This window comes from Tauraco erythrolophus, chromosome 6 (assembly GCF_009769465.1).
Source record: "Tauraco erythrolophus isolate bTauEry1 chromosome 6, bTauEry1.pri, whole genome shotgun sequence".
Classification (NCBI taxonomy): domain Eukaryota; kingdom Metazoa; phylum Chordata; class Aves; order Musophagiformes; family Musophagidae; genus Tauraco; species Tauraco erythrolophus.
This window is the reverse complement of record NC_141470.1, coordinates 18415467-18428033: the sequence shown is the minus strand read 5'-3', so window position 1 is coordinate 18428033 and position 12567 is coordinate 18415467. Positions and strand designations below refer to the sequence as shown.

The 12567-nt window shown below is 41.4% G+C and overlaps 1 protein-coding gene across 1 annotated transcript in view; it reads right to left on the bottom strand.

The window, feature by feature from the left end:
* Positions 1-12567, bottom strand: part of PRMT3 (protein arginine methyltransferase 3) — a 69419-nt gene that overhangs the window by 39737 nt on the left and 17115 nt on the right. Inside the window, exons 8-9 of the mRNA XM_086612896.1 lie at positions 11890-12011; positions 7234-7333 (exon numbers count right to left, since the gene is read on the bottom strand). Of these exons, the coding sequence (XP_086469022.1) occupies positions 7234-7333; positions 11890-12011 (222 nt within the window). The remainder of the gene's footprint in view (positions 1-7233; positions 7334-11889; positions 12012-12567) is intronic.

The window sequence follows — 12567 nt, the reverse complement described above, 5'->3', positions numbered from 1 at the left end:
AATTTGAGAGTCCATCTCTCTCCCAGTTTTGCCTTGTGTAAAACTCTATTGCATATTCATGATCATAAAGCACTGCATAAAACAGTGATTTATGAGAACGCACTGTACTCTTAACACTGTATTTGAGACAAATAATTGTCTCAGATACCAGTAAAACCCTTACAAAAAACCCAGATAATTGTCTCTCACAGTAAACCCCTTACAAATAAGAAATGCAGATATTTTTTCCAGTGAGTAAAATTCTCAACCTCTACCTTTACATTCTTAGCTAGAGAAAGGAAGCAAAAGCATACTTGAAAGAAATCTGCACACAGATGCAGCTGGGTAAGAATATTCCAGAAAACATTACATGTGTTTTCTTTCTTTCTCCACTCATCCTTTCAATAAGCAGCCTATGAAGTTTACAGTTGCACTACCAAAATCCACGTGTGTAATAAAGTCATCTTTGGAAGTTGATAGCAAATCTTTTCCTGCCTAGAATTCAATTTCACCAAAACTGAGATTCAGCACTTTGTACAGCATCTCTCATTTCAAACTTATATACTGTATGGGAAATTATTCTAATTATAGTAAAACAGCATCGTTTATTAAACTTCAGCATCCCTAGGGAGAACACGTAAATGCGATCCTGACTGAGAGCACGTCTACATGTGTAAAACTCATAAGTATTTTTCCACCACCTGTACCAACAGCAGCACACTCAAGTCAAAAATCCAAACTTTCAATGAAATTTTGAGCATTTGCAAACCACTTTCAGGTCAAGTCACTAACTGACAAGGTTTTCATTCATTACACCAAGGTGCAAATGAGTCACTGACACGTTTTCAGAAATCATTTGCATCAGATTGCCACTAGACAGTGTATACAAATACTCAACTAGGTGCTCCTTTGCTTAGAAACATAATGCATGTAAGTCTACAGTTTGAATAAGAAGATAAAGAGATTTGCTTGTGGGTTTCCTATGGTACAAGCAAACCAGTAAATACGTTAGAGGCTGGTACTTGTAACCACCAACAATAAATTGTAGTTTCACAAATTAAGGCTTTCAAAAGTTTCACACATCGGAGCTCCAGGCAACCAAGAAGCTTACAGCCCTGCTCTACAGTACCAAATGACCCTGGACAAGGAAACTTCTACAAAAACAAGGCCGACAGTGAGATCTTACATAAAATTCACTTGCTCTTACATTTAAATAACCCTTCTCCAAGAACTGGAAGACTTTCTTTCTAGAAAGAGTTTGGTTAGCAGAACAGGCTATTACTTGGCTATTCTTAAGTTCTTTCTTAAGACAATGTGGTTTATTGGGTGGTTCTTCGGTTCACCCACTCTTCCTTGCGCTCCTGGGTCACAGCACACAAGAAGTCCATGCGTCAGGCTACATACTTCACCTATGTTTTGCTAAACGGAATGCACAGTCTTCAGAGTGAAAAAAGTCTAAACAGATGGCTTTATCTGGGTCTTCGGTAGTCCAACTGGTCCTCAAAATCTTCACCAATCTGCCTCTCAGACACCAACAGAACAGCGCACAGCTCATCACACCTTCCATCGTCTTTCTCAACTGTTTGCACGCTGGTTTTAGTCGAACACAAGCACACAAAGGCCCTGCTTATGGTCTGATTTTAACTATAGCAAACACGCATACTTCAGATGTCACAAACAATGCTTTTAGTCTTCACATTTGTTGCGGGTTAGGCCGAACCCCACACACAGCCGGTCACTCACCCTCCCCCCCTCCAGGAATGAGGGAGAGAATTAAAGGAGAAACGGGAAACCCGTGGGTTGAGATAAGAACAATTTAATACAGATGATTTAATACACAGGGTAGGTGCTCACCACCCCCTCGTATGCGAAGCCCATCTCGTCCCGAAGCTGCAATCCCGGACGAACGCGAGGCCCCGAAATAGAGAGGGGCGGGGGGGGGGGGGGCGGCAATAGAGCAAAAGCACAGAAGCACAAACAAGCAGAAGTGGCAAAAGAGCCAAAGCGCAAAAAGCCCTTCTTTCCGGCTGACTCTCACTTTTATACTGGGCATGACGCTGCAGGATATGGAATACTAATTGGCCAGTTTGGCCCTCAATCTTAAGTTCCACCACAAATCACAAGGGGAATCGTGTCCCCCTTGTCCCAACTATGCTCCCCCCTTATCCCGCCGTGCTTCTGCACTCCGGCACACTGAAAAGTCCTTGGAGTCTCACGTCCAACCACAAACATCAGCTTGCTATCAGCATTCTTCTCAGAGCGAGCCTCTGAGTAAAACCAAAACACGGAGCTCTTCTAGCTGCTAAAAAGAAGAGCTAACACTGTCCCAGCTAAAACCAGGACAACATTCAATCCAAGATCATTGCTGAATTCTTTCATAGGCTTAAATAAAGCCACTGAAGAGACAGTTGCTCATCCTTCAGCCTCCAAACTTGGAACATGACAAAACCATATCCAGATGAATTCAAAATACTGAAAAATACTATTTTGGAAGATGACAAATATAGACTTGAAACATAATTGGGCTACATATATATATACAGAGTGTAATATTTAAGATACTTCTGCCATTATTGCACATTTTTAAGGGAACTAATTTAAAGATGAAAGAGAAATAGGAGTAGCAAGCAGTCTGCAGAAACAATAGGTCACTTAGACAATTAAGAGAACAATCAACAGAAGCCATTACATTGGAGATGCTTACAATGCAACTACCATACCTTTAACAATAGACAGTTCTGTGCCATCTTTCTCAAAAAGCTTGTTCTAGAAACATTCCTGGGAGATGCAGTATTTTTTCTCTCTCCAGCCACCATTCTATTGCTTCATATTTGTTTTTAATTTTCTGATGCCACATACACAGCTCTAAAAAGCTTGTGGTGGTCTTAAGCACTGCTCTGTACCAAGCAAAACAAAGCCATGGCTCCACAAAAGGGTTTAATGTTTACTAGTCTAAAACCAGTTTGTTTTCTAAACAGAACAGCAACTGTTCATATTTTTGTTACAAAGAAAAAAAAACAGTTTCCATTACAATTTTCCTGCTAGTCCATATAGATTTCCTAAATAAAGAGCTGAAAACTGACATACATTGAATACCTTGTGCTCTCACACTCAGCATTTCCAACATTTTCGAGCGCTTACATTCACATATTAACAAAAGATTTCACACTGGTCAGTATCATGTAGGGAAGGAAAAGAAAAAGCAAATTCACACAAGAAAGCTAGACAAAGAAGAATCTTCATTTGCATCTAGGCAACATAATGTTCCTTTCTGAACAGTGCTGGAACAGCATGTACACTGTCCAGCTATCAATCTTACTTCCACGGCATTGTTCTCTTTATCTCTGTATTGCAGCAACCTATAAAAATGCCAACATTCCTAAATATCTAGAATACCTAATTAAGTGAAATGTACATGGCTATATAATTATGACAGTAAAAGGTAAATTAGCACACAAATGGGAAACATGGAACATTCAATACTTCATTTCTAACAAAAGCTGCTTTTTGAAATCCTTTATTTTACCTTAAAGCAACTGATTTACAACATGACGTAAGCTCTTAAGTGCCCAAGTTACTTCTAAAACCAAATCTTGGTCTCCACAATGAGAATCATGATCCTAGGAACATTATTCTTGGTACACCCAATAGGCAACTGACCAGAAGTTTCCCTTAAGGAACTATAATTACATTTCTAGTGAAGTCACTATACTGTCAGAAATCACCAACCATAACACACTATTTTTAAACCCTTAGCTTAAGTCGGTGCCTTAAACCTTCCTTGAAACTAGTGACCTCAACACTAAATTAAGCTCATGCTTCAAATAATGTTCATTATAGCAGTGGAAGAAAAACTTTTGCAGATTTCCAGCTCACTGAAACAGGTAAAATAAATTAAAAAAACCACCACAGAAAAAACCCAACAATTTATTTTCACCTTTACCTGGAAACTAGATACATATGGATCCATAGTGAACATGTGACCTCTCTCCCAAAGGACTTGTATGTAATAGAACAGCCACAGTCAGTTAAAAAAAAAAAACCAAAACACCAAAACAAGTAGCTTTGAATTACACGTCTTCATTACTGATCTTAAATTTGAAGGACAAAAGAATTTTTTTTTTTTTAAGTCCAAACAGGGGGAACTAGCATGAAAAACACCTGTACTTTGAAGTGCTTTTTGAAGGTCTGTGATACAAGGAGACTGAATAGCACAAGTCGACGGAAAAAAAAAGTCACAAGGAGTGTTTCTTACCACATTTTGGACAGGGAACAGACTTATTCAGTCACTATGAAGTTCAGCCTAACAGTGGGTCTTGTCATATAGATTTCTTTATTAGGATCAATGTCAGGTAGGAAGCACAATTGTGAAATGGTCCTGAGCCAGCACATGAAAGACAGGTAACAGGCCAACAGCTGAAATCCAATAGATTCCAGGAAATGGGTCATTTACACACCACATACTGCATTTCCTGTTAGCCATCATCTTTATTATGTACTTTTAAAATGCGTTGTTTTATTCTCATACTGCAAAAAAATGCAGTAAGTAGGAACGCTGTTTTCAAGCTCCTATATATTTGCAGATTTCCCCATGCGTATGCTCCTCACCTCCTTATCACCTTTCCTGCACAGTCAGCATAGCCTGTAGCTGCCTTTATGAACTTGTCCTGGTTTTAGCTGGGACCAGGATTAGCTCTTCTTTTTAGCAGCTAGAAGAGCTCCGTGTTTTGGTTTTACTCAGAGGATCACTCTGAGAAGAATGCTGATAGTGCACTGATGTTTATAGATGGCACTGGGGTCTCAAGGACTTTTCAGCTGCCATGTTCTTGCCAGTGTGCAGGAGCACAACAGGATAAGGGGGGAGCATAGCTAGGACAAGGGGTCCACGACTCTCCTTACGATTTGTACCTGAACTTAAGATTGAGGGCCAAACTGGCCAATTAGTATTCCATATCATGCAGCGTCATGCCCAGTATAAGAGTCAGGGTCAGCCGGAAAGAAGAGCTTTTGCCCTTCCGGGACTCTCACTTTCGGGTGCTCAGAGTGTTTTCCCCCTCTCTCTCGCTCTCTGTCTCGGGGCCTCCCGTTCGTCCGGGATTGCGGTATCGAGTTCTATCTGTTTCGGGATTGCAGTTTCGGGACGAGACGGGCCTCAGTCAAGGGGTGGTGAGCAATCACACCGTACATCACTCGTTTGCATATGTTTATCCTTGTACATATCTGTATATACATATATTGGTAGCGGTAGTAGTAAATTGTTCTTATCTCAACCCTCGGGTCTCTTTTCTTTTTCCTCTTTGATTCTCTCCCTCATCCCTGAGGTGTGGGAGGGTGAGAGGGGAGTGTGTCAGGTATAGTTGCCGGAGCAGCCTAACCCACCACAGTCTTATTTTGGCGCCCAACGTGGCGCTGAGGAATTCGAGATAGGGATGGAGACTGGGAAAGGTAACGGGCAAAACATGGACTGCATAGTGGTGAAAAACAGAAGGACCTTGGAAAGCTCAGCTTGTTGTGACTGGTGAAGGTACCAGGGGTGGATTGTTTATGAAAAGCCTGTTCTTGTTCAATATTGTTTGCAAAATCTGTGTTCTTGTTGATGTAACTGAAATTGTGCCTCAATAGGGAATCCGCAGAGGCGAGGGGTGGAATGTTATGGTTTGAAGTGGGGGGGGGAATCCGGGTGGCAGAAGCTGCCCATCAGACCGGACTCCCATCCCCCTCGGGGCTTGAGCCAATCGGCGCCTCTGCGAATTGCCCTATTTACGTCGGACAAAGGAACCGGAAAGGTGTGCCTTTGCCCGGGAGCAAGGAGAAGGGAGGGGGGCACGGCCCCTGCTCCCGGCCGGGCCGGCGGCCCGGGCTGGGCCCAATGCCCGCCCCGTCGAGGATGGCGGTGGCGGAGCCGCTTGGGGAACTCGGGGAGAGCCCCGCTGCCGGGGCGCCCACTGGGCCGAGTTCACCCAGACAGGACTGAAATCTAAGAGAAACGGCCACACAGATAAGAGGTCAGTGAAGATAGGACGGAACAACGTGTGCCGCGGCTGAGTCCCCCTTGCGAGCAGCCCCTTTGCAAACAAGTCCTCGGTGGGGCAAGCAGAGACCCACTCGCAACCAGTGGATGACCCACGTCGGGAAGAGATGCCTAAGCCTGAGACTATTGTGAATCATGGGCACAGGCAGAGACACATCTACGCATTTTACGCATTCAGAGTCTGTATGGAGACGCATTTAAGGTCGACATGACGACCCACGCCAGAGCACATTTAAAGTTTGTTGATGACCCACGCCAGAGCGAGTGGCTGCGGCTCCTTAAAAGCCCAGGACTGGTAAAGCCCACACTTGGGGCAAATCCGATGGGGTAAGGATTTGCTCCCCCAGCGGGCAGGATTCACGCTTTCGCCATGAGTAGGAGATCCACTGGAGCAAGGGACAATGGTGTAAGGACTCCTCTTCCTTTAAGAGAAGCGGCAGTAACAACTTGGAATGAACTGACCTGCGCTCCCCCATTCCCTGCCCCCCTGCGCCGCTGGGGGGAGGAGGTAGAGCCGGGAAGAAGAGGCAAAGGGAGGGGGAGTGGTGTTGTTTTTAAGACCTGGCCTTGTTTTCTCGTTATTCTCTTAAGTAACCGTTTTTGTGTGCTTTTCTCTTTCTAGGTAGCTGTTAATAAGTAGTTTTGCATTAAGAAAAAGCCTCTTTTGCCCGGGACCGTGGTTGGTGGGTGCTCCTCTGTTCCTGTCTTGATCCTCAGCTCTTTTATTACATTTTTCTCTCCTCTCCATTTTACTGCACTGGGAGAGCTGCATGGGTTTGGTTGCCGAACTCAGCCTAACCCACGACAGAACTAAAGGTATTTTATTCATCAGAATGACCTATCTAGATGATTAATACAATATTTCTCCATTACTTTCATCTGAGTGGCTGCAAAAAGCAGTATTGAGGAATACAGAGTACTTCTGTAGATTCACACACTAACTACATAACAGAAACTTACTGCTGTACCCAAAACAGCTCAACTGTACTTAAGAGAACCTTGACTTGAAAGAGCGTGAACAAGAGCGATCAGGAATTCTATCTGAGGACCACATAATCAGGACCATCATCCCATCTCCCACATGATCAAAGACACTGCTGCAAGCATGATAAATTTTTGGTTAAAAAAATAGCATTGCTTAAAGAATCATTTTTCAAATGAAATGAAATGACACATTTTTTCCTGTTAATAACTGTCTTGAAAAGGATATTCATGCCCCTTACCATCCATTCAGATATAATGACATCCACTTTTTCCGAAGGCAGATCCACTTCTTCGATTCTTCCTTTGACTAATGTAATGATATTTTCAAGTTTATTTAATCTGCAAGTCACAACATAAACAAATTACTTGATATTTCCAATTTATGCTGTCAAGAAAGAGATATTGTTTGTATTTTGCATTTTTCCACCCAATAATTTTTTAACTGATCAAGAGAGCACTAAAAAGTAATATTCCTCTTCTCAGTTATACTGGTTCAGAGAGAACATTTCCGAGTAGCCAAAAATTGCAGCAGAATAAGTGCCAGGCAAAGATGGCAGACAGTACATCTGTATACCTCCAACGTGCTGTGCACACAAATGTGTAAGCTTCAGAAACCAGGAAAATAGAGAAGACTACAATTTAAAATGACGCTCCTCTTTACGCAGAGTTGCTTCTCCCCAATTCTCCTTCTTTGACCCATGTAGCTTAAGTCTATAGTGATTAGAGCCTACTCATCACACTAGGATAGCAATGGAAATTACAGAGCTGTTTTGCATGACTTGTTTTTTTATTTAACAAAACTAGCTGCAAAGTCACTGAGAACAAATATTCCCTCTACATCAGTTATTCCACAATAAAGGCATCCTACCCACTGTGATTCCAGCCAAAATCATCTGCAACGTTTAGTAAGTGCAGCAGTCAGGTAATACCCCATACGCAAGTAACGGTACAACCATTCTGTACAAGCAGGAAGGTAGTCACTGTGACGTGTCTACAGTTTTTGAAACAAAAACTGCATGATAGTGAAATTACTAAATACATTACTACTTGAAATTTAGTATTTTTTCTTCTTGGCAAACCATATTAGTCTTTCTTGCACATACCATTATTACCATAGATACTCCTATGGAGGGCAGAAAAGTATTTCCACCAAGGAAATTTATCTTCCTGCTGCAGTTCTTCTCTCTGTCCCTTCCCTCCCTATCCTGATACCTTACTCTTGCATTCTGTCTGGCTTTCAATGGAGACTAGTAATCACATTAAAAATTCAATCTAAAAGACAATGGGAGAACGATCAGAATGAAGGGAGGGAAAGGAAAGGTTCAAAGGGTTACTTGAACATGTGGGCTGTTGGAAAGATCAATTAAATACTCTATACACGGCAGTCTTCTGTTACAAGAGTAGCAGTTCATCATTAATATCACATTTAATGCTCTAGACAGAAGTAAAATCAGAAGCTTAAAGTGAGAAATAAAACACTGAAGAGCTATCACCCACAACAATATTTCACGAAGGACAAAAAGAGATCTAAGGATAACTTCCTAAATAACCACATATAAGGACATGAATTAAAACAGAAGAGAGGCAAAAGACTAATTCATTACCTACTTGTTTTCGATTGTAAGGTACAAAAAAAAAGTCATTTACACATTGTAGAAAAAAACGCTGAGATGCTATTTAGGTAGTATACTTCAACTCTGTTCTAGTGTAACAGTGATGAACGACAAAAATCAAGTCATTCACTGCAGTAGAAATTTTACGGGCAGCTATTCACATTAAGAAAGAGAGAAGGGAAGCATTTAGTTAAAAATAAATGTACTATGCAACCTTGGGAAGGAATCACGCCACTCAAGCCACTTATTCCAGTTTACTTACACACAAGGCTTGCACTGGTTCTAGTAATTAGCATGCTAGAAACGAACGCCAATTCTGGGAGGGACAAAAGTTCTTGAATATGTACTTTAATCACAGGTGGAATTACACTGTGGTGGTTATTTTTAAGCAACACAGAGTTGTTTAGTATTCCAACAAATATTTGTTACTCCATTACAAGTTTGTCAGCTTTATTCCTTTAGGAAAAGTAGGTTTAAACAAGACAAATATAAATCGTTGCGAATTAAAAACTTTAATGTGAATTGAACCTTTTATAGCAGAAGGTATCTATAAATGTAGCCTCAGTGATGGTTCGCTGTGTATTTCAAGTGGCAATTCATCATTCTCAAGAGAGTTTAAGAGTTTTGATTTGTAGTTTTTCTTAAAGGCTTGCCCTTCTTCTCACCAAAGGTAGTATGTATCGGCTGATACTTCTATCCTCTTCTGAGTATAAATAACACATAAAGGACTCTTTGAGCGCTTGTTGAAAGATATGAACAATCCTAAGTTTGTCATCTAGTAAATTAGAAATAAAATAGCATTTCACACTTGTAACCACTCTGAAGATGTTAAGGGCTCCTGTCAAAAGTTCTCTTTAGAGAATGAGCTCTTGTGCCATAAAAGCATTTTGGTCAAGTTGCACCTATGGTGCTTTTCTTGGTATTTTTCTTAAACAGGCATTTATTTAATAGAATAATTCCACAGCATCCTAGTGTGCAGTGCTGAATCTCTAATGTGTGAAGTGGTATCTAACCTAAAACTTCCGCCTAGACAACCTTATTTCTCTACGATTTAAACTTGCATAAAAACTGTCAATCCCAAATTCCTCAGTATCTACCTTGACTTTCTTTCATAGCCGCTCTTATAAAAAAACAACAAACCAAAGAAACCTACACACCTCAGCTATCAACAGTACACATTTTCACCAACATTTCTCCTATCTCATGCTAGGAAATACTTTTTAAGTCTTCAGATGCCATTGCTTCATTTTTACATATACTCGTAGTCTCCCACAATATCCTCTATAGGTAAATTGGTGAAATGCGGAATGGACAAATTAATATATGATAAATAATAAATGCATTAATAATAGATGAATCATTAGATGGCAGAAAACTGAGGTTCAAGAGCTGAGAGGAGTACAAAGTTTGGCAGACAGGTACCAGAGGTGTCCCTCGGGATTCAATCCTTGTTCTGATACTAACACACACCTTTATTAGTGACCTAATGGGACAGAACACACGCTCAGCAAGTCCGTGGATAACACTGAACTAGCAGGGAGCAGTCGATATGCCAGAGGGTAGGGCTGCTATTTAGAGGGACCTCAAACTGTAGAAACGGGCTGACGGGAACCTCAGAGATCCAGAAAAGGCAAAAATGAAGACCTGCACCTTTGCTGGAATAACCCCATGAAACAGTACAGATTGGTTCCTGCTGGTCAGAAACCAGCTTTGCCTCCCATTCCCACCCTGACCTGATGAGGGGCTCGGCGAACAAGCTGAACATAAGTTTGCAGTGTGTCTGTGTAGTCATTGGTCAAGGAAAGTGATCTTTCCCCTCAATTTGACACTTGTAAAACTGCATCTGGAGTACAGCGTCCAGTTGTGGGCTCACCAGTACAAGACACTGACATATCAGAGCAAGTGCAGCGAAAGGGCCACCAAGATGACAGGGGGCTGAAGCACATGACACACAGGGAGAAGCTGAGAACTGGGCTTGTTCAGCCATAAGAAGGGATGGTTAAGGGATGGGTTTCTGATGTCTTCCTCTGCCTATTAGAGGGTGAAGAGAGGACTGAGCCACATTGGTATCACAAGGATGGGATGAGAGGCAAAAGATACAAGCTGTAACAATGGGAGTTACCATTTGATACTTCAAAAGTAAGAGTGAGAAAGAAGAGTCAGAAGACACACATTTTCCAAAGAAGTTCAGAGAGAAGCAGCAATGTTCAAAATTTGACCAGCTGAGGTTTTAGCCACCTATTGGGTCTGAGCCTGTTTTGACAGGAGACTGGACCAGATGCTCCCCAACAAAAGGGGTCCTTTCCACCCTGTATTTTTCCATCACAGTTTACGTGGCATGAAACATCTTCGTAGTTCTCCTGGAAACAACTTCTCTCAGGGACTCCGCAGACTGTGTGTATGTCTATCTGCACGCTCTACAAATAGGATTTTTTGGTCAAACTATAGAAATTATTACAGAGAAACCAACCACTTTCCAATTAGCACGAAAGCCAGAAGACAGAAGGTTTCTCAAGAAACGAAGTAAGGGGTAATAGACACTTAACTGTTCTCACAAAGAGAGTCTCCCTTAAATATAGCAACATACAGAAGACCTTACTAGAGAAAGGTTTTCCACAAGTTAAAACTAAAGTAACATATACTTCTAAAACCTATTTGCCAAAGGAAGCTATATGACATGTTTCTTTCGTATATGCTAAAATTGGTAAAAGTTAACTGATGCATGACAAGCTTTTGCTTAAAAACAGCTACAACATGAAGACATAAATACATAGAGATGAACCAAGTAAATGTTGTTTAATTTGCTATAAGATAGAGAATTAAATCATAGAAATTACATAATTACAGAAAATTTCTATATACAAACATATATATTGTTGTTTAATTTTCATACAATTTTACTGAGTTTATCTGCATCAGAATTGTTTCTTTAACTCAAAGTAGCTCAGCCAGAAAAAGCATCTCACATCCTCTTGGAACAGTGTCTCAACTCTGTTATCTAAAAATTTACAATTTTATCAGTAGCAACATTTAAAGCATAGCAATAGAAAATGGACAGGCAGCAGACAGATGGAGCCTCTGCAGCAACGCAGCAGAGGTTTTAATTACCTCTATCAAAGTAGCAAACAACTTGACCCCACATCAAAACCTGTACTAATTCCTGGGACAAAGAAGGACTTCAGTAAAAGACACACCGAGTGATAAGTGATCACAAACTAGAAACAGCATTTTAATAACTTTTTACAGCAACATTTACCATACTTTTCTCAGAACTCTTCCTACCTAATGATGTCCATAGCCTGATAGATGATTTCAGACTGGTCGACTCCAATCACTTTCTTTGCACCTGCTTTGGCAGCAAACATGGAGAGTATTCCAGTTCCACAGCCAACATCCAAAACCACCTGAAATGAATATGATGTTTATTTTCACCTCCATTTATTTCCCTTGCTACGACTTTTCTACACGTCTTCCTAAACCAGCAACATCCACATTCTAACAGCAGGAACAAATTGTAGCATCATAGAATGACAGAGTGGTTTGGGTTGGAAGGGAGCTTAAAGGTCACACAGTTCCAACCGCCCTGCCATGGACGGGGACAACTTCCCCTTAGATCAGGTTGCTCAAAGCCTCATCCAACCTGTTCTTGAACACTTCCAGGGATGGGGCATCCACTTCTCCAGGCAACCTTTTCCAGTGCCTCACCACCCTCAGAGGGAAGAATTTCTTCCCTATATCTAACCTGAACCTACCCTCTTTCAGTTTAAAGCCATTACCCCTTGTCCTGTTGCTACACACCCTTGTAAAAAGTCTCTCTCCAGCTTTCTTGTAGGCCCCCTTTAGGTACTGGAAGGCTGCTAGAAGGTCTCCCTGGAGCCTCCCCTACTCCAGTGTCCTGGTTTTAGCTGGGACAGAGTTAGCTCTTCTTTTTAACAGCTAGAAGAGCTCTGTGTTTTGGTT